General features: G+C 35.8%; 1 protein-coding gene across 2 annotated transcripts in view; it reads left to right on the forward strand.

Moving 5' to 3' along the window:
* ASCC3 (activating signal cointegrator 1 complex subunit 3) overlaps positions 1-23026 on the forward strand; it is a 329389-nt gene that overhangs the window by 214199 nt on the left and 92164 nt on the right. The window contains exons 25-30 of one of the 2 annotated variants that reach the window (XM_082855647.1): positions 2942-3162; positions 4472-4557; positions 8764-8930; positions 9043-9188; positions 9313-9433; positions 11614-11756. In XM_082855647.1, the coding sequence (XP_082711773.1) occupies positions 2942-3162; positions 4472-4557; positions 8764-8930; positions 9043-9188; positions 9313-9433; positions 11614-11756 (884 nt within the window). Of the gene's footprint in view, positions 1-2218; positions 2254-2941; positions 3163-4471; positions 4558-8763; positions 8931-9042; positions 9189-9312; positions 9434-11613; positions 11757-23026 lie in introns of those variants that run through there. The other variant, XM_082855648.1, reaches the window with a different exon arrangement.

The following is a 23026-nucleotide window of genomic DNA, read 5'->3' on the forward strand; positions in this document are numbered from 1 at the left end:
CCTTAATTTTTTTTTTATTTGAGATCCAAAAACATTAAGACTAGTTCAATTTTTATAATCTAACAAGCATGAGACTCACTGATTCTGTATTACTATGCCTTGATCTCTATTTTTACATTATAATTTCTCTACATCTCCTTCCTTTTTCATTGCAAGTGTTGTCATTTTATCTGTGCTCTCTGTGAAACTTTTGAGATATCCTTTTTTCCTTGCATTTATTACTGTTAAACTTACTTTTAGTATGTTAATTTAATTAAAGTGAATTGTAGGGTTTTTTCCTCCATATAGAGTGCTTCTACACCAAAAAGTGCTAATACTAAGGAGTCAGGTTATGGTATTACTACAGAATGGATTCACGTATACTTCGAGTCAGTTTGTGTCTTACAAACAACATATACTCTTTATATTGGTTCTTTTCTTCCACACTAACATTATAAAAGGGTATGTGGTGATCTGCAGTATTATGTAACAATGTTTTTCATTGTTTTCAGTGTTTGATAGTTGACAAAAATCCATTTAAAATTTTTATAACATGATTGAGTGCCTTTCTATTTTGACTTGTTAAAGAAGCAAATTTTCATGAATAAATATTTATAATGATACTTTTAAGTGGCCTATAAAATATTCTATTTCAGAAATATCTTGAGGCTAATCTATTAACTAATTAGTATATTAAGTTTATTTCTTCTCATTGAGAATTCATAATGGATGAGTAAAGATTTCAAGAGACCCTTAATTTATAGCAAAATGAAAGTCAATTTCTCTTTTCCATATAAGTCTTCCGAAGACAAACTCTGTTTTTTCAAAATAAAAATAGTAGTTTTTACTGCTTTCAGTGAGCACATTATTTGACAATCTTTTGGGAAAGTAAAGTAGGCATTAATGTGACTTTAATCTTTGTCATTTTTGTACTTTGTTCATTATCTTAGCATATCTTAAAGAGAGATACTTTAAAATACAGCTTAATACCACTTTGATATCTTGACAGAGCAAAACTAAAAAATTGTCAACCTAGAAAAATAATGTGATTGCAGTATCTACTAATCTACTCATTGAAGAGGACCTTTCTGGTTTTCTTTTATCAAATATGCTTTGTGATATCTGGAATCTCAAAATAAAATACATAAAAATGTTTGGTGCTTTCATTTAAAACGTATGCTACCAACATCACTACTTGGTCTCTCTGGCTGCAGTACCTGATTTTAACATGTGTTAACATTATATTTTAATGCTCATTTAAGCACTTCTTTGTTGAGTGGCCAAGCACGTCACCTTATTTATATAATTGGCTGATTTTCTGACTACATTTTTAAAAGAAATAAATGTACCACCATGACATACCAATTGATATTAAAAATGCATGATGTGGGACTTCCCTGGTGGCACAGTGGTTGAAAATCCGCCTGCCAATGCAGGGGACACGGGTTCGGGCCTTGGTCCAGGAAGATCCCGCATGCCGCGTAGCAACTAAGCCCATGCACCACAACTACTGAGGCTGCACTCTAGAGCCTGCGAACCACAACTACTGAGCCCGCGTGCCACAACTACTGAAGCCTGCGTGCCTAGAGCCCGTGCTCCACAACAAGGGAAGCCACTGCAGTGAGAAGACCGCGCACCACAATGAAGAGTAGCCCCTGCTCGCCGCAACTAGAGAAAGCCCACGCACAGCAATGAAAACCCAACGCAGCCATAAATTAATTAATTAATTAAATTTTTTTAAAAATGCATGATATAACCTCAATGATGGCTAGTTCTGTTTGGCTCCAAGTATACATATAGTCATCTCACTGAGCTCAAATCAGTCAGGAAAATATCTTCATCTTTCACAGAAGTAAAGCATCTTAATTTAGCATTGTCAATAAATGCCAAAATATTTATTTTTTTAGTCTTTATTAAGAATATGTCTATGCTTTGATTAGCATTGCAAGTTAAGACTTCCTCCCTTCTTGATTTTCAGTGCTACAAAAAATATAGGATATTGTAATCTGGTATGAGAAACATACAGTTCTCAATTACCTGTGTAATAGAGTAGAGCAATGGAGCAATGATAATATTTTTTAAATTAGCTTTTTTACTTTTAAATACCTTTTCTGAGGAGAGAATTCTGCATACTTTCCCATCTGAAACTGTACAGTGAAGATCTAACTCAAGATACAAACCACCGTGTCCCCTTACTGATTTTTTTTTTTCCCTTCTTACTCAAACTTCAAATGAGTAGAGTCATCTTCCAGGAAGTAATCCTGAGAGTAGCCAACTGATACCTTTCTGGATTATATGAAAATGAAATGACTATCAAGTTCAAGGGTATCTAGGTATAAGTTTATTTCTCGAAATCATTTTTTATTTTCTAATCTCCTAGACCTCTAGTCTACATAATGATTTACAATTAAATCTAGTTTCTTTCAGTGTTTTCCCAGCACAGTTCTTATTTACCCAGTCAGGCTATGATTTAAAACTCCCACCCAAGTTTCTTCTTGGAATTATCTTAAGTTCATATTAGTTTGCGTTGGCTAGAACAGCAGTTCACGTGACCATTCTGTTTTGTCAATTGTCTAACAGATGAACAGTAACTTGTTATTAGTAACCATTCTACTACTGAAGTTTGCAAATGGTTTTCCTTCTTCTACAGATTGGTATAGATTTAGTTTTCTTCTAAAACATGCATATTTTCATTTACCTGTCATTCAAATCACTTTCCTGATTGGAAGAGAAAGATGTGTCATTAGCACTGTCTTAGAGGTAGCTACCCCAGAAAAGTTTCCAACATGTCAATATTATAAATGTCATAATGGAAAAACAGATTGATAACTAGTATGTAAGAATTTGTTAATCCTTTTCTCCCGCTAAAGAATTGAGGATTATTATAATTTATTTCTAAGAGACAGTATTCAATATTGTGCATATTTTCCAGTTATTGTATGTACCTGTTGAATCTTTTCAGAATTACTGGATCTTCAGCCTTTACCAGTCACAGCTTTGGGATGTGAAGCATATGAAGCACTATACAATTTTAGCCACTTTAACCCTGTGCAGACACAAATATTTCATACGCTGTATCACACAGACTGTAATGTCCTACTTGGAGCGCCCACTGGATCAGGAAAGACTGTTGCAGCTGAATTAGCCATTTTCAGAGTCTTCAACAGGTACCCTACTTCAAAGGTCAGTTGGAAACAATCACATGCTTACATTCAATTAGAAAGCATAGTTTATAATCTGTAAACTAGCCAGTTCTAAACATACTGGCTGGACTCGATGAATAGATTTGTCACTCTTGGTGAATTTTCCAGGGGAGCCCAGATCAGTATTAGAATAACTGGCCACAAGAAAATTTATATTAAACTTTGGAGTCCTTTAGTTAGATTTCTAATGTAAATATCGGTGCTCACATGTCCTTTCCTCATTGTAAGATACTTAATTCATAGCCATATTTTTAAGAAATATAATGATTCATAATCAATCAGAATCAAATCCTTTGGCTATGAAGGAAATGCTAATACTTTAAAATATACAGCTTGATTATACAAGGAAATACAGAGGCAGCTTTTATTCCCCATTTCTCGAAATGGCCATGATATCATTAATGTAAAATAATGTGGCAAGTCAAGTAAGTGTTGATTTTAAGCTTTCTTGAAATATGACATACTCTCACTTTAGAAACATTATTTTCCAAGAAAGCTAACATTTCCAAGAAATGTTTTAACTTCCTTTTTCAGTGATTTCCAGTTAGTAGCTGTTCTTCCCTACTTAGCTTTACATTTTCCTACTCCTCAGTTTACTATGTGGCGAGTGATTCATTAGGAGGCACACTACCACAACAGTAGAGCTCTGTTCTAAGTTTGAAACATTTTATAAAGGAAAGAATTTCTTTTCAGTGAATAATCTGTATGTAAGTTTGGATTATTAAAGATCGGGAGGGGGGGTTGTTTATTTTTGTTTTTTAAAAGGTAGAACACCTAAAATGTATGACTGGCATTGGTGTCTTCCATAAAATATGCATTAAAATTTAAACAACCAGATTATTTATCTTTAGAATTTCAAAATTAGTAACTTTTTTCATGAAAGAATTATAACTCAGGTAGCTCTTGATCATAAAAACTTCTATTTTCAGTAGAACCTTAATTTTCTCTAGGTAATGTGTTATCGCATAGTTTTTTTTTTAATTTTTCACATTATGTTAAAAGATAATTTCATTATAAACTACCTAAAAATAATACAAATGGTGCTTTTAAAAAAATACTTAAAATGTTCTATGTCAGTATTTTTATGATGTGCTATATTCATATCTTACTCTGGATAAGTGTTGTTTAAGTTAATGACTTTTTTCTGTTAATTTAAAATTTTAAGTCTTTCATCATTAAAAGATACATTTTTTAAACGACAGTTATATTTTGATAAATTTTATCGAGTTTAACTTTATTTGAAAATGATGTCACTATTTTCATGAGATCTTTTTGCACCCCCATTTTAGGCAGTATATATTGCACCCTTAAAAGCCCTAGTACGTGAAAGAATGGATGATTGGAAAGTTAGAATAGAAGAAAAACTTGGTAAAAAGTAAGTTCTTACCTTTTCAGATGGTATGTGTTGAATAATCTAAAAGGATCAACCAGTAAAAGATTTGCATAAAACTGTTGAATGCTTTTACAGTGATTTTCATAGTCTTTTTATTTAAAGGTATGGTAGTTAAAATATTATCAATATTCTCATTTGTTTTAAGATTGCAAGTAAATTAAGGGCTTTCATTTTTCACTTTTATTTGGCAAGATAATTTTCTCAAAATGTCTAGACTCAAAAGCAAAAGCAAAATAAAATACATCTCTTTATTTTTCTTTCATATCTTTCAGGGTAACTTCCAAAAACCACTTAGAAGGCATTTTGCATATAAATAATTTACCAAAAATTTAAAAATCATTGAAGAACATGACTTAAAAAAATTTTACTGTTGACAAGGTTATTTATTATCGTACTGTTTTTAATAGCAAGATTGCATTCTAACCTGAGTGACAAATAGAGCATCACTAAATAAATTATGGCATATTCACACAATGCAAAATATTGTATTACTCTATTAAAAAATGAACTCTATATACTGAAGAAATGATCTTCAGAGATAGTTAAAAAAATGTTTTTAAGTTAAGTACCCCTCTTTTGTTTTTAAAAAAATGGTAAAGAATATAAATATGTGGTTCTTTTAGAATGAGAACTGGGTGACTGGAGAATATCCATGTTACAGAGACTATTTACTATATATTTTTTGAACCATGTGAATGTATTACCTAGAATGTAAAAAAAATGAATAAAACTAAGTAAAAGTTTTGGGAATGCTATACTTGGAGGAACTAATCTTGACCTTTTTCTGTTTTTCGAATCAAAACACATATAAAAATGACTTAATGATTTCCTAAAATTTGGAGTTAGTCTTCAGATTTCCATCTTTCTCACTCTAAATCTGATATCCTCTCAGAATGGGGTGGCACATATTTGCCCCAGGTTATCTTTTTTCTGTCCTAGTATGTTTGAATTTGCCTATAATATCTACAAAATTGCAAGCTAAGAAAAGAAATGAAGCTCACACATAATCATATTCTTGGTTTGTTTTTTTTTAAACATCTTTATTGGAGTATAATTGCTTTACAGTGGTGTGTTGCTTTCTGCTTTATAACAAAGTGAATCAGTTATACGTATACATATATCCCCATATCTCCTCCCTCTTGCGTCTCCCTCCCTCCCACCCTCCCTATCCCACCCCTCTAGGTGGTCACAAAGCAACTAGCTGATCTCACTGTGCTATACGGCTGCTTCCCACTAACTATTTTACATTTGGTAGTGTATATATGTCCATGCCATTCTCTTACTTTGTCCCAGCTTACCCTTCCCCCTCCCCATATCCTCAAGTCCATTCTCCAGTAGGTCTGCGACTTTATTCCCATCTTGCCCCTAGGTTCCTCATGACCTTTTTTTTGTTTGTTTTTAGATTCCATATGTATATGTGTTAGCATACGGTATTTCTTTTTTGCTTTCTGACTTACTTTACTCTGTATGACAAACTCTAGGTCCGTCCACCTCACTACAAATAACTCAATTTCGTTTCTTTTTATGGCTGAGTAATATTCCATTGTATATATGTGCCACATCTTCTTTATCCATTCATCTATGGATGGACACTTAGGTTGCTTCCATGTCCAGGCTATTGTAAATAGAGCTGCAATGAACATTGTGGTACAGGACTCTTTTTGAATTATGGTTTTCTCAGGATATATGCCCAGTAGTGGGATTGCTGGGTTGTATGGTAGCTCTATTTTTAGTTTTTTAAGGAACCTCCATACTGTTCTCCATAGTGGCTGTATCAATTTACATTCCCACCAACAGTGCAAGAGGGTTCCCTTTTCTCCACACCCTCTCCAGCATTTATTGTTTGTAGATTTTTTGATGATGGCCATTCTGACCGGTGTGAGATGATATCTTATTGTAGTTTTGATTTGCATCTCTCTAATGATTAATGATGTTGAGCATTCCTTCATGTGTTTGTTGGCAATCTGTTTATCTTCCTTGGAGAAATGTTTGTTTAGGCCTTCTGCCCATTTTTGGATTGGGTTGTTTGTTTTTTAGATATTTAGCTGCATGAGCTGCTTGTAAATTTTGGAGATTAATCCTTTGTCAGTTGCTTCATTTGCAAATATTTTCTCCCATTCTGAGGGTTGTCTTTTCATCCTGTTTATGGTTTCATTTGCTGTACAAAAGCTTTGAAGTTTCATTAGGTCCCATTTGTTTATTTTTGCTTTTATTTCCATTTCTCTAGGAGGTGGGTCAAAAAGGATCTTGCTGTGATTTATGTCATAGAGTGTTCTGCCTCTGTTTTCCTCTAAGAGTTTAATAGTGTCTGGCCTTACATTTAGGTCTTTAATCCATTTTGAGTTTATTTTTGTGTATGGTGTTAGGGAGTGTTCTAATTTCATTCTTTTACATGTAGCTGTCCAGTTTTCCCAGCACCACTTACTGAAGAGGCTGTCTTTTCTCCATTGTATATTCTTGCCTCCATTATCAAAGGTTAGGTGACCATATGTGTGTGGGTTTATCTCTGGGCTTTCTATCCTGTTCCATTGATCTATATTTCTGTTTGTGTGCCAGTACCATACTGTCTTGATTACTGTAGCTTTGTAGTATAGTCTGAAGTCAGGGAGCCTGATTCCTCCAGCTCCATTTTTCTTCCTCAAGATTGCTTTGGCTTCTTGGGGTCTTTTGTGTTTCCAAACAAATTGTGTAATTTTTTGTTCTAGTTCTGTGAAAAATGCCAGTGGTAGTTTGATAGGGATTGCATTGAATCTGTAGATTGCTTTGGGTAGTATAGGCATTTTCACAATGTTGATTCTTCCAATCCAAGACCATGGTGTATCTCTCCATCTGTTTGTATCATCTTTAATTTCTTTCATCAGTGTCTTACAGTTTTCTGCATACAGGTCTTTTGTCTCCTTAGGTAGGTTTATTCCTAGATATTTTATTCTTTTTGTTGCAATGGTAAATGGGAGTGTGTTCTAAATTTCACTTTCAGATTTTTCACCATTAGTGTATAGGAATGCAAGAGATTTCTGTGCATTAATTTTGTATCCTGCAACTTTACCAAATTCATTGATTAGCTCTAGTAGTTTTCTGGTAGCATCTTTAGGATTCTCTATGTATAGTATCATGTCATCTGCAAACAGTGACAGCTTTACTTCTTTTCCGATTTGGATTCCTTTTATTTCTTTTTCTTCTCTGATTGCTGTGGCTAAAACTTCCAAAACGATGTTGAATAATATTGGTGAGAGTGGACAAACCTTGTCTTGTTCCTGATCTTAGATGAAATGGTTTCAGTTTTTCACCATGGAGAATGATGTTGTCTGTGGGTTTGTCATATATGGCCTTTATCATTTTGAGGTAAGTTCCCTCTATCCCTACTTTCTGGAAGGCTTTTATCATGAGTGTTGAATTTTGTTGAAAGCTTTCTCTGCATCTGTTGAGATGATCATATGGTTTTTCTCCTTCAACTTGTTAAAATAGTGTTTCACATTGATTGATTTGCGTATATTGAAGAATCCTTGCATTCCTGGGATAAACCCCACTTGATCATGGTGTATGATCCTTTTAATGTGCCGTTGGATTCTGTTTGCTAGTATTTTGTTGAGGATTTTTGCATCTATGTTCATCAGTGATATTGGCCTGTAGTTTTCTTTTTTGTGACATCGTTGTCTGGTTTTGGTATCAGGGTGATGGTGGCCTCGTAGAATGAGTTTGGGAGTGTTCCTCCCTCTGCTATATTTTGGAAGAGTTTGAGAGGGATTGGTGTTAGCTCTTCTCTAAATGTTTGATAGACATAATCATATTCTTAATGAATGTCTCCTTTTGTCTTAATAAGTTAACACTTTCCCTCATTAGAAAGGTGTTTATTCCAACATATGGAGGAGGTATGAGTTCAACTCTATAAAATCACATAGGGCAGAGACTTTGTAAACATAATCAAAGCAAAGGTTGATACTCTTGCATGTCTGCATAAAAGTTAGATTTCAATGATTGCTTTTATACATTCTTCATTTTATGGAAGGAAATCATCTTAGAATTATTAAGAAACATCTGTTTTGGACTCAAGTCAGAAAATTTCAGAAATCAAAGGGAGATAAAGTAGTTTTAAGCATAATAAAATTTTATTTTGAAAGACATATTTTTGCTTTTCCAAGCCCATGTGTTACCTGAAAAATTAAAGGGATCATTTTTATTCTTCTCCAGAGTTATTGAACTAACAGGGGATGTAACTCCTGATATGAAATCCATTTCCAAGGCTGACGTTATCGTCACCACACCAGAGAAGTGGGATGGAATCAGCAGAAGCTGGCAGAATAGGAACTATGTAAAGCAAGTCACTATTCTCATCATAGATGAGATCCATCTGCTAGGTGGGTGCCACTATATCTGAGTCCAGTTTACAAACTTCGACTCTTCATACTTGCAGCAGCCAGCATCAGAACTTGTGTTAAATGATTAACATACATTATTCCTATTTCTTAGGGGAGGAAAGAGGCCCTGTTCTAGAAGTCATTGTATCTCGAACGAATTTCATCTCATCTCACACAGAAAAGCCTGTTAGAATAGTTGGACTATCTACCGCATTGGCTAACGCCAGAGACCTTGCTGACTGGCTCAACATTCGTCAGGTATGTGGAAGACTGATAAATTAGGCATTTAATAGTATGGCTCAAGGCTATATTAAGGAGGTGCTATAACACTATAAACTAAAGTATAAAAACTGGAAAGGTTTCTCTCTCATTTTTACTCTAGATGGGCTTGTTCAACTTCCGACCATCAGTGCGTCCAGTTCCACTGGAAGTTCACATTCAAGGTTTCCCAGGTCAACATTACTGTCCTCGTATGGCTAGTATGAATAAGCCTACATTTCAGGGTAAGCTTCAGATTCTTGGAATGAAATACCGACCATTTTGTATGGTAGCCTTTAAATGCATTCTAAATGATGTGGGTTTCTTTGAAAGGGTGGTACTGCTCCAACTTCTACAAATATCTAAAACTATTTACCTTAACTGTTAAGGAGTATAAATATATTTTGAATTAACTATTGACAATTAGATTTCATAAGCGATAATGTCTTTGTAGTAGAATAAATGTATGTAACTTTTTAAAATAATCAAATTAGTCTTAAAAATAATTTATTACGGTACCATGGCAGTAGCTTGAGTAGATGATAAATAGAGGGTACAAGTTTTAAAAACTCACATAATATTGATTTTTATCAGAAATCATCTTAAAAATTTCAGTACTTTTTTTGGCAGTGCATCTGTTTATATGTTTTGTTTTGTTTTTCCCTTTCTAACAAATTAGGCAAGCAAGAAAGATTTGAGAGTAACACTCCTATCTTAGTAAAACATGTTTTCATGTTTAGGCTGCATAAGGAATATTTATTATATCAATTAAAAATAACCTCCAAAATAAATTCCCTAACGTGAACCGCTGTTGATTGTGAGGTGACAGTTGTGAGGTGACTTTTTAGCTGCTGTAATTAGCCTTATGACAGAAGCAAAGTATTGATTGTGAACTGGAGACCAATCTTGGCAGTTCAGATTATTTACACCTCCACAGAAGCATTGTACAAAATCACTAATGAACAATAAATCTGTCGTGAGCTGTTCAGCCACACCTGTTCTTGCAGCAGCAAAAATCCATTAAATGTTGAGGTTTTAAAAAGAGGCAAATTCATTCATGGTTATGTGTACAAATGATACCAATATTGTACTAATATGTGTATTTTAAACGTTGTATCTCTAATATGATTTATCAAAGCATTACCATTTGTATTCTATAAATTCTGATAAACTGTGTGTTCATTTTTCATAGTATGTATTGTAGATTGCTTATATTTATTTAAGGAATGGCTGATTGCAAACCAGTGATTGAAATGAAGCATTTTGTGTTATGTTATGTAAATAACCTATACCTGCACTTCTCTAGATATGGCATAAGTACAGTAGCTGTCCTTGTAAACTATTTATTATACGTGTAGTGGATCACTGTATTTCTTTCAGTTTAGATTTACGATTTTGTGATAGCTTTATTTCTCACTCTTAGGGTATAAATATAGTCAAAGTCCTGTCAACATTTCCATTTATGAACCTTGTTTTTTAGCCCATAAAAAGAAATTCTGCAGTTCACATTTCAAACAAGATATTACAAGGAGGTTGAACTTTTTATATAAAATAAAAGTTTTTAATAACTCTGTTTTAAGAGACCTGTGTACACCTAAGTATAAATTCTACTTGTGCCATCTTATCAGCATTTTGGAGCCTATGCATAGCAAAGAAACCTCAGCTCCAATTAGGTCAAACGATTTATGTGGCTCTTTAAGTAATATTTTCAGTCTTATTACCCAGTTTTCAAATTACTCATCTTCTGCGTGTCTACTCCCTATGTTTCGTCACTCAGATATAGATTCAAGCATGGTATTCTTTTGAGTTCTCTTCTGCATTCTCTTATCTTCCCTCTTGAAATCTTACACATATGTTTTTAGAAAAAACAGAAGGAAGACATTCTTCTGACTAATTTATTGATACAAACTCTCTAAATTTTTCTATCTACTGGCAACAGGACAAAAATAAAAGGAATTTTTTGTGGCTTTTCTTCACCACCCGCCCCAGGACTTGACTCTCTCTTCAGACCCCAGGACCGATTAACTGTGGAATATCACTGCTCAGGCAAGCAGAAGCACAACTCAGAAATAGAAAACCCCACCTAAGATTTAGTATCCATATACGGCTATTAATGGAGAGTCGGCTTTTAAGTCTCCTTCCTTGGCAGTTCAGAAAAGAACCGGGAGTCGAGATAGGTCAGTCTTCCCTGTCCTAGGCAGAATACTCCCCTGAGCAGAGGCAGCTACCTTTCCTTTCCTGTCATTTCTCCAATATGCTGTCAGATCCAGGTAGTAGCTCAAATAATGCTCTACTTCATGACCAAATCATGAATTCAATTAAATCATTTACACCATTAGTTTTCATGTGTCCATTTGATGTCCTGATGAAATTCGGATTCTGGTATAAGTGGCTTACCATTGTATTTTCCACAACTTTTCAACAGCAATTAGAAGCCATTCTCCAGCCAAACCTGTTCTGATATTTGTCTCATCAAGACGTCAAACCCGTCTTACTGCTTTGGAATTGATAGCCTTTCTGGCTACTGAAGAAGATCCAAAGCAGTGGTTGAATATGGATGAAAGAGAGGTAAGCAGCATATTTTATTTCTACTTCTTTTACATGTCAAATTAGTTTGTATTGTAGTATAATGGAAATTACGCATATAAGTATGTTTAGTTTTAATCTATATTAAAAGTTTCGTATAACATTACAGAAATTTGTGGAAAAGATAGAGAAAATGCATAAATACTGCCACCTTAAAACTATTAATATTTTCATGGATTTTCTTCCAGTATTTTTCCACTAAATATTTTTTTACATCATATTTATTCCTGTATTTTTCCCTTTAACATCATCACCTATGCATATTTTAATATTCAGCTAAGATTTCTCTAATACTTGAGTGTTCACTGCCCTCATGGAACTTATAATCAATTTTGGAAAATTAACTTTTTATAAACTATATAACGTGACCATTTTTGAAAATTTAGAAAACACTGATAAGTATGTGAAAATTAAAAACCTGTTGTTATCCTTTAACCAAGTAATAACCGTCATTAAATTCTTTTATGTCTGCATAATAATATTCTATTATGTGGCTATTCCATTGTATTTTTCTCCTATAATTAAATAATTATGTATCTTTATTATTATAAGTTTTTCTTTGTTAGAATTATTTCCTCAGTATAAAGTTCTAAGGTTAAAATCAATGGGTCGGATAATGTGGACATTGTTATAGCTTTTCATATACACTGATAATTACTTTCCAAAAGGGCAATAGTAATTGTGGTTATCACTATTGATGTATGAATTGTCAGCAGTATATGAGAGTAACAGTTTCACTACATCCTCATTTGTCGTAATTTATTGTTATACATAAAATGTTTCTTGTTGCTTTAGTGTTTATGTGTGCCTTAATTTTTTTGTGGTTGAACATTTTTTTAATATATATTTGTTTAATTTTTTTCTTTTTTGTCCCTTCATTCCTTTGGGCTTTTATCTGTTGCAGTACAGCAATTTTTCTTATAGACTTGTGTGGGAGCCTTACCAAATTAAAATACCACACACGCACACACACACACACACACACACACTCCCCTAAAACTATACAAGTTTACCTTGGAGATATTGTAGATTGGGTTCAAAACCATTGCAATAAAGCAAACCTTGCAATAAAGCAAATCACACGAAATTTTTGGTTTCCTAGATCATAACAAAAGTTATATTTGCACTATACTATAGTCAGTTAAGAGTGCAATAGCATTATGTCTTAAAAGAATGTACATACCTTAATGTAAAAAGACTGTATTGCTAAAAAACGCTAACCATCATCTGAGCCTTCAGTAGTCGTAGTAGTGACATCAAAGATCACTGATCACAGCTCATTGTAGCAAATATAGTAATGATGAAAAAGTTTGAAACATTGAGAGAACTTCCAAACGTGACACAGAGACATGAAGTGAGCAAATGTTGTTGAAAAAATGGTGTTCATAGACTTGCTCAATGTAGAGTTGCCAGAAACCTTCAATTTGTAAAAAAAACACAATATCTGCAAAACACAGTAAAATGAGGTACGCCTTATGATGTCACTTTTTTCCATGTATATGTATTGATTATATATACGTATTAATCTTTCATCTACTTTATTAGTAAATTTTGGTAGTTCACTGAATGTCATTTATCTTAGTTGTTTTTTCGAATAGCAGTTTTTGCATTTTATGTGATACAATCTGCTTATATGGGCTTTGTGATTCCTTCTAATACTTCTAAACGTAGGTATACCTCCTCCCCTCCATAGATTTGTAGACAGTGATTTTTCTTTTCTAATACTTTTCCAGTTTTTTAAAATATGCTCCTAGTTGGAGTTACGATGAAAAAATAGTTGATATCGGTAATAAAACTGTTGCATTGTCCTCCTTCTCCCTGCACACCTCCCCTTTCTCATCTCACGCAGCCTGAAGAACAGTAAACATGCTGCTCCTAGCCCACTAGTGTCAGTGTCAACAGTCACATATTTCTCCCCTTCCACATCTCACGACTCATTTAGGGTTAGTACCCCTGTTGGAGGGTACTGTGTATATTATGGTCATACATTAACTAATATTAGTTAACTAATAATAGTTAATATTTCAAAGCGTTCTTGCATAGGACCACAGATGACCCCAAAATTAGCTTCATATAAAAGGTATCACATGACTCGATGAAGTAGAGGGAAAGTTATCATTTTATCTTTTAAGTTTCATTATTAGTTCCTTACTGTGACTTGTAGGCATATACAAGGTGTATAATTCAAGATCATTTAAAATCAAAATAATTTTGTCAAAAGTTCCTTGTCCTGTGTTATTTAATTATTGTGCCCAAATAATCACCCTGTTTTGTCTGAACAGTATCTTGACTTAGAAGGCAAATGCTGGAAAATAGTTGTATGGAATATTGACAGTTTAGTTTATGTGCAGCATCTATCTAGGCTTAGTTTTGTTTTTTGTTTTTGTTTTCTTCTTGTGTCTTATCCCTAACAGTGTTCCTAATGGAGACTTTTCTTAGAAGTCAAGGTGCAAGGTACCTACTTATTGAATCCATTTTGGGATGTTTGCTTATATATGTAAGAGCTGTGCCTTTAGCACATATGTGACTCACATGAACCTCAAATGTGAACCTCATGTGCTCTCCCCAACTACAGTACAACTCTACTATTCTTTATTTTTTTATTTTAAGGTATGAGACCTAAGGAATTCTGGACAGCTCAGCCATTATATGGAACTACCTCTCTGTTTTGTTTTGTTTCGTTTTTATTTAACCCAAGAATCTATCACCAAGGCTCATTAGAAACCATAGAATTTACGTGCATGGTTTCTGCTGTTTCATAGACTTTCATTGCTAAGGTAGGACAGTTAGAAGTTGCCACTTCTGCACATTTTGTTTCACTAAGCCCATCTCAAGGATAAGACAACCCAGGCTTTGTTTTTATTCCTGCCTCTAAAAGCAATCACCTTTAAAATCAAAATTTCCGAGGGTTTATAACCAATTATTATGCAAATTCATTCTGATTATACCAAAACCTCCTATAAAGCAGGTGTTTCCCTGCGTTGTTGAATCCCCTAAATAATTAAATTAGGAGGACTTTTTAGCACTTTAATTTTGTAATAGTTATTTTCTGTAATATCTGGGGCTAGACACTTGGTGACGATTCCTATTGCTGCTCCTTGGACAGTGTCAGGTTGGTGTTCTGTGGTAGGTCATGAGTACTCTGGTTAGGACTCTAGTGTTAACAACTTGATCATTCAAGGAGGCAGAGTAAGCATGGGAGCAGTTATCCTGGCAGCTGTGAAGCAGGGTGCTTGTGGAAGAGGGTTGCATCAAAGTCATTCTGAAACTGAATGGTGTGAAGTCAGAAAGTGTCCCTAGATGTGGAGGTGGGAGGGGAGAGGTTCAGTGGGGGAGTAAAGAAAGCCAGGGCAAATCTGAAGAGGCTGGAGAAAGAGAATGTGACCAAGGAAGAATATATGTGTTGTATTTTGTTTCTCAGCAAAGACAAAAGGAGTTGTCCATCTAACTTTTTAACCCAGTAAAGTCTCTTTACTTTACCTAAAGTAAAGTATTAGGAAGCAGATCCTCTTCAAGTGGATCACTGATATGAAATCATACTGAGAAAACCCCAAAAGTAATGCCCTTTCGTATTTGCCATTATGAAGACTTCTTGCACTGATTTCAAAAGTTCGTGGGCATGTGCTGCCCTGTCTCTTGAATTCTCAGTTGGACAGCCACCACTTCCACCATTAACCTCAAACTATTGTTGGGCTTCTGCCTCCCTCTCTCAAGCTTCAGTTTCAAGACAGAAACATCTGAATGCCTGAACTTCAGTCTCTAGCATGCAGCAGGAATAGGGAATATCTTCTTCACTTTGGCCTCTACTGAGGGATTTTCAGATACTGGCTGTCTATAAACAGTGTAGGTACAAGCAGTGAAGGTTCACTATAGTCTATTATTTGTCCAAACTCACTGATACACAGTCTCTCCAAACCTACACTTAAAAAAACAAATTTCTTCTAACAATGCAATTCTCCCTCATATAACCAAAATCCACTCATCCCTCCCCAAGGGGGGCAACTGAAAATTTCATCATTAAATCCATTAATCCTAGATCTCTTGACTATATCCAGTCACCCTCTGGTTCTTTGGCAATCCTCTCTCAATATTCTCTAGCCAATGGACTAAATGATAAAGTTGCCCACAATTAACACATGCTATATTCAACAGTAGAGGACAGGGAGAGGAAAGAGAAATGAAATTAGTTAATATAGCTAACATATTGTTAGTTAAAATATGTTAGTGCAGGGCTTCCCTGGTGGCACAGTGGTTAAGAATCCACCTGCCAATGCAGAGGACACGGGTTCGAGCCCTGGTCCGGGAAGATCCCACATGCTGCGGAGCAGCTAAGCCCATGCGCCACAACTACTGAGCCTGTGCTCTAGAGCCCGTGAGCCACAACTACTGAGCCCATGTGCCACAACTACTGAAGCCCACACGCCTAGAGCCCGTGCTCCGCAACAAGAGAAGCCACCGCAATGAGAAGGCCGTGCACCACGACAAAGAGCCCCCGCTCGCCACAACTAGAGAAAGCCCACGCAGAGCAATGAAGACCCAATGCAGCCAAAAAAAATAAAATAAATAAATTTTAAAATAAATAAAGAAATAAAATATGTTAGTACATATATGAGATAGCAAGGGTAGAGACCACAGTGTTTGTTTCTGCAACTGATTGGGGAGCTAAAAAGATATTTGTGGTTTATTTTCTCTGCTATCCATCACCTGTACACTTCTTCAACCAGCCCCTAAGCTAATTACGATTCTTTATCCAGTGGAGTTACCAAAACCCACATTACTGAGACACTGGAAATTGGATGTTCATATATGCTTAGTATATAGGGTTTTTTTAGAACTTCGATTTATTTTCCAAATGTGAGAAGATTTCTCTGAGGTCCATTCAAAGTTTTCCTTCCCCTTATTGTATAGCAGTAGCCCAGTTTTTCCATCAGGGTCAGTCACCTAAACTACACCAGGACCATATTTTCCTTGCTCACCCTGTAGCATAAGGGCCTCAAATGGCCCTGTGGCTGTTTCAGCTTCCAAGTAAATTGTTACATCCCTTGGATATTGTCTGTAAACTAGAAGAGCTAGAGGTGTAGGGAAAGGCAACAAAAAATTTCCAAGTGGTTTATTAGCTATGTTTGCAGAAGACATCGGCACACACTGACTACTTGGTTCCTGGAACTGTATGTTCTGACAGTGAGAGAAGTAGTATCATTTAATGATTGCGTAGTTCAGAGCATACACCTTATCCTACAAAATAACACCCCAACCTTGCCAAAGTAGTGTATCTCAGCTGCCACTCAGTCATTAATCTATAAAACCTGCTCTTTCTGGGTAATGAGAGACATAATAGGAAGAGTGGATCCCATGGCGTCTATTGTCTTAATCTTTCTCTATGATGTGAGCTCTTCAGTCAGAAAAATTATCATACAGGGTATCATGAAGATGTATAAAGCATTCAGTAATCCTACCATTGAAGCCACTGGCAGGACATGATGGGCAGGATAGGAGAATCAAAATCTGTAGTGTCCATTCTAGACATCATCTCAAATAGATGTCCCCTCTGTGATAGAAAGGGTCCAGTATAATTCCCTTACCACCGGATAGCTGTCTGTTCCCATGGCGAAGGTACTTATAATGGGCCCAGGGTTGTCTGCGTTGGTGGCATATGGGGCACTGAGCAGTGGCAGTAGTGGGTCGGCCTGAGGAAGAGGAAGTCCATGTTTAGCCCAGGCAGAGTTTCATCTCTTCCACCGTGGAGCCACTTAGTACATGAAACCATTGCACAAAGACCTGGGGTCTGGGAGGGAAGCTGCTGGGTACCCTCAGATGCCCACTTGACTGTTAACAGCATTTTCCACACTGCTAACTTTCTGGTAAACATCTTCATGGGATATAGGTAGCTGTTTATTCTAGCACCATTCTAAAAGTTCATCTACGTAAAACGTCTGCCTTTCTTGCCACTTGTCTTCCAATAGCACTCTTGCCAAGCTCCTGACCATTTGGCTAATCCAGTAACTACAGAGCAAAGATGGATCATCAGTTTGCATCATCTCTACTTTGTAGGAAAGTGACAAGGAAATACATAACACTCAACTTTTACTCCTTTCCTTAGAGTCATCCGTGAAAGGGCCATAATACCACATCAGTGTACTTCTTATGGTGCCACAATCTTGTTCAAAGCCATTTGGAATTTGGAATTTTTTCCCCCTCAGTCAATTTGACAAGAAATACCTCATGGGGCCTAGGTACATAGGTTGAAGTCGGGATAGTATGGCAGGAATAGGCACACACATGGAGGGTTCATGGATCTCCTTTCATGATATTCTTCCATCAGCTCCTTTTATTTCTAATAATGATTAGTGCTGCTAGATAGCTCAGATAACATCCAGTTCGTGATCAGCAGCTTCAGTTGCAAGGTTACCTGGTATTACATAGTCAGGAATTCTTTCTCTCCCCGCTCAAAAATATCCATTAAATAATCCTCTAACTTAAATCAATAGGTAGCTCTTAAGAGAATTTGTAAAGTATTCATTTATTTAACATATATTTATTGAATGTCTACAACTTACCAAGCACTGTGTGTTAGCCTTACTGATCCCAAATCTCAAAGAGCTTAAGTGAAGAAAATAGAAATTTAAAAATATATGCATGATTAAATAAATAAGGTGATATCAAATTATGAAAATTGTATGGAAGAAACCAATAAGAAATGGAAGAGAATAGGGGAATGGGAGGCTTCTTTAAATAGATTAGTCAGAGAAGACTTCTCTAAAGAGATGACATTTAAGCTGAGCACCAAAGCATAAGAACAAGCTGGCTACACAAAGAGAGAAGATAACCGCGTTTCAGGTGAAGGGACAGCATGTTAAAGGAACAGTGAGCAGATCAGTTGAGCTGGAGCCGCATAAGCAGGAGGAGGGTGCTACAAGTTACACTTGAGAGACAGGCAGGAGCCAGCTCATGCAAGGCCATAGCCCCATGGTTAAGGAGCTTGGATTTTTATTCTAAGTACTATGGGAAGACAGTCATTTTTTCATTTATTAGACCAACATTTATTGAGCTCCTTCTGTGTGTCAGGTGTCAGGTAAAGTTCCTGCCCTATGGAATTAACATTCTAGTGGGAGTGATAGCTAATAAGCAAGTATGTCAAGTTGTAATAATTCACATGGGGGAAAAAAATAAGCAAGTTAAAGGGAATAGGGAATGCCAAAGATGGTAGTGGAATGTTGTACATTAATACAAGTTGAGAAGGCCTCCCTGATGAAGGTACCTTTGAACAAAGAACTGAAGGAATCAAGGAAGCAAACTAAGCAGGTATCTGAGGGAGGAGTGTTCCAGGGCATTAAAGGGTTTTAAGCTAAACAAATTACATACCCCAATTTACATTTTAAGATCACTTTTGCTGCTTAGTGGAAAATGGATTGAAGTGGAAGTAAGCATGGAATTAACGATGGTGGTGACCTAGGGGCCACCTAGAGCGGTAACAGTGGGAATGAAAAAATATATTTGGGGCTAGATGCAATAGGACTTTCTAATAGATGAGAAATGGAGATTCAAGAACTGAAAAGAATCAAGAATGGTGCCCCAGTTATTAACCCTAAACATCTGAGTAAATAATAGCGTCATTTATTGAAATGGGGAGAACCGAGACTGTAGGATAGAGAGGAAGGAGGAGACAGATTTAGGATGGAGAGAGACAGACGGAGAAGACAGATCTGAGCTTAAAAAAAAAAAAAAAAAAAAGGAAAGAAAAGAAAAGAAAATTATATTTTGGACATGTTAATTTGTATCTCCAAGACTTTCAAATGGAGATCTCAAGGCAGTTAAATGTCAGAAGTCTGTAAAACCCAGAGAGGATGTGAGATATATGAACTTGGGAGCATCTGCAAGCCTTTAAACCCAGGTGAGCACCTGAGACCCTCGGATAGAGAGGGTGGAGATCAAAAGGCAGGCCTGAGGGACTCTCTCATTGTGAGCTTAGGTAGAAAATGAGCTGGCAACGAACCCTGAGAAAGCAGTGCCAGTGAGGAAACACAGTGTCCTAGAACACTGTAGACAGGAGGGGTTCGTGAAGGAAGGAGTGCTTGACTACATCAGATGTTAATGGGAGCTGAGTGAGATGAGAGCAGAGAAACACCAGTGGGATTTAGCACTTGGACATCTTGGACGAACTTGGCAAGTAGGGTCAGTGACATGTTGTGAACATAAGCCAGTTTGGAAGGAGTTGAGGGATAAATGGGTGGGAGGGGAAGGAAATGGAAGCAAATAGCATATACAGCTCCTTCTAGAAGATTTTCTATGTAATTTAATTAGTTATAATTTAGTGCCTAACAAGTGTGGTTCGTTGGCTTCTGCCAAATACTCTGCAATCTGGTTTGACGTGCAAGGGTGAATGGTGCTGGGATCTGGATAGTTGCCAACCTGCTTGGAAAGATAAAAGAGCAGAGGGAACACCCTTTCTTCTGAGCGGGTTTACTGATTGAAAGCTCAGAATACTGTGCTTATTTCATCACTCACACCTTGCATGAGATGCATATCTGGGATGGGAAAGCAGAACCCTGGCTGAAGATTAGACTTTATTCTTCAGTCTTACTTATATTCTCCTCCTCAACTCCTCTGTGTGTCTGTCCAATTAGCAGCAAGGCTAACCCTTTCTTCTTCCACACTGTTAAATAAGGTCCAGGTAGCTAAAAGAAAAGCACATCAAAGACAACTAGCTTTCCCCCCCCCCCGCCTTACATCCTTACAAGTAGGAATGAATTAAACAGAATCCTACAAGGCTTTTTGCCCTGAAGGTCCTGGACCACAATGTTTGAGTTGTGTTCTAAAGTCTGCGGTACCACGAGAAGGTAGATGCTGGGAAATAATCTGAAGCAGGAAAGGGGATAGCTTTCTGACTGAAGCACGATAGGAAAAGAATCCAGATGTGGATAACATGAAAATCGGAGGAGTATGGAAGACAAGAATTCCTTGGAACATAGTATTGTTAAACCTTGTTAATTCAAATTAATTGGCTAGAAGACTCACACAGATGACACTGAATATAATTAAGGAAATGTGCTAATTATAAATTTACACAATGCTTCAAAGTGAATTAATGAAAAACTGTAGCATAGGTACACAGGAGGCGCACGTTCATGAAAAGTAGAATTGGTGTTATTTCCGCATGCTTAATACTGAAGGAATTTTTTGATGCTTGAAAATTATTTCATTTTAAGCTAAACATAACTCACCCAACCTCATTACAAGTAAAACCTTCATAGACGTACAAAGATGAACTATAGCCTAGCGTTACACAAAATGATCACAAGTTCAGATTTGGTGGAGTTTCTACTACTGACATTTTACTATAGCTTTCTTTGATTCATTTGCTTTTTCATTCAACATATATATATTGACCTCTTCCTGTAGGTAAGAAGTTAGTACCAGGCTTTGAAAATGGACTTGGAGATTGTTAAAAATCAGAAATTAAGTTGAGTTTAATGTAGGGTAACCATATTTTCAACTTGAACAATCTGTTTTATCAAACTAAAATAGATTTAGCTCATGATACAAAACTCCCACCCCAAGTGCTTTCTATTTTGATCAAGCTTCAGACCTCTTAATGACTACCCAATAAAGAAAACTATTAGGCTCAGAATATTAAGTATCAAAACAGGCATTATCTACAGATTTGCTGAACATTGGACATTGAACTGAGTTGGGTCTCATGGAATATTTGTGTAATTAATAGCAGCTTCAAGATAGGAGACTGTTCTTTTTTATTTTGTCTTAGTTGATATCATATATGTCCTTTTGACTAAAGAGGCAAAGCTCTTATTATGCTTAGTAATAATTGCTGTATTTATCAAGTACTTTATAGTTCACTAAAGACTTATCCCATTTAATCATGAACTCTGGGAGGGTCGTTCCTGTTATCCCAATTTTACAGATGCAGAAACTGAAACTTAGAAGAATTAAGTGACTTGCCCAATAGCACAAAGCAAGTAAGCACAGCGTGGGAGCTCAAAACCAGAGTGGCTGTCTCAGAGTAATGTTCTTTTACTGTCCCGCACAGTAATGGAATCATGGACAACATACTGTCTAGAGAAGATGGAAAAGTCAAAGTAAGGGTGTGTGTCATTTGACGGGGACGCAAGTCAGTAGCTAAAATATCAAATGCAAGCAACCAACAAGAGCTGTGCCGTTCTCAATCATGAGAGGTGATATCTTAGTTTAGAAAAGAATGTTATTTTAAGTATTCTTCATTTTGAGGCATGGGAGTAGAAATACTCAAATAATAAAGAACAAATAGATTTGCAAATCATCTGCATAACGTTCCCCAGCTGTGTGAGTCTAGGACATTACTCATTATTTCAACTCTTATCTGTTTTTTGTATACCTTTTAAAACAATGTGGTCCACCCCTAAGTCAAGTGGATGATGTCATTACTTCAAGTAGTTATTTGAAATATCCCTCATTCATGTGATGATTAGAGGGTGGCATTGTGGTTGAGAGCATGGACTAGAGCCAGGCTTCCTGGGTTCAGTACTGACTTCCCACCGCAAGTGGGATGTTTCACTTCTGAGCCTCATCCTTTAATCTGTGAAAGGATGATAATCTCTCCCCACAAGAGTCTTGCGAGGATTAAATGTATTAGTACATTTAATGTACATAGAACAGGCCTGGAACAGAGTTAAATATTCAATAAATGTTATTACATTGAATAACATCTTTTAAACAGATAGATTCTTTTTGCTGAAAGCACTGGTAAAATTTGGTCATATATTTATAATCTTTTGCTTGTGGTCCTTCACAAATTTAATTCATATTAATATAGTATTTGTTCATTTAAAATTGTGCTACTTTAGAAAATCAATTCTATAATGTCCCTTTTATCAGCTTTCTCTGCATTTTAAAAGCAGAGATGTATGAAAATGTTCTCCAAGAATGTTTTGGAATTTGAACTCACCAGAAATTGAAATAAGCATAAAATGTATACTCAAAAATTACCAATAGCATAGTGAATTAAGTTGGAAACATTAATAAGGAAAAATTTGTAATATCTCAGCCCTATATAGCCCAGTTTTGATATTTCTATTATTAAGAATCAGGTTAACCTAAAAGCAGACATTGAAAATAGTATTGTGTTTATTTAGCAGACAATAGCAAAGATTTACATGTTATTATGTAGATTTCATTTATATATTTACTTCTCATATAATTGTATTTTTAATCATTTATAAATGTATTTATATATTAACAGTATCATCAATTACTTTGAG

This window comes from Leucopleurus acutus, assembly GCF_964270905.1.
Source record: "Leucopleurus acutus genome assembly, chromosome: 15".
Classification (NCBI taxonomy): Eukaryota; Metazoa; Chordata; class Mammalia; order Artiodactyla; family Delphinidae; genus Leucopleurus; species Leucopleurus acutus.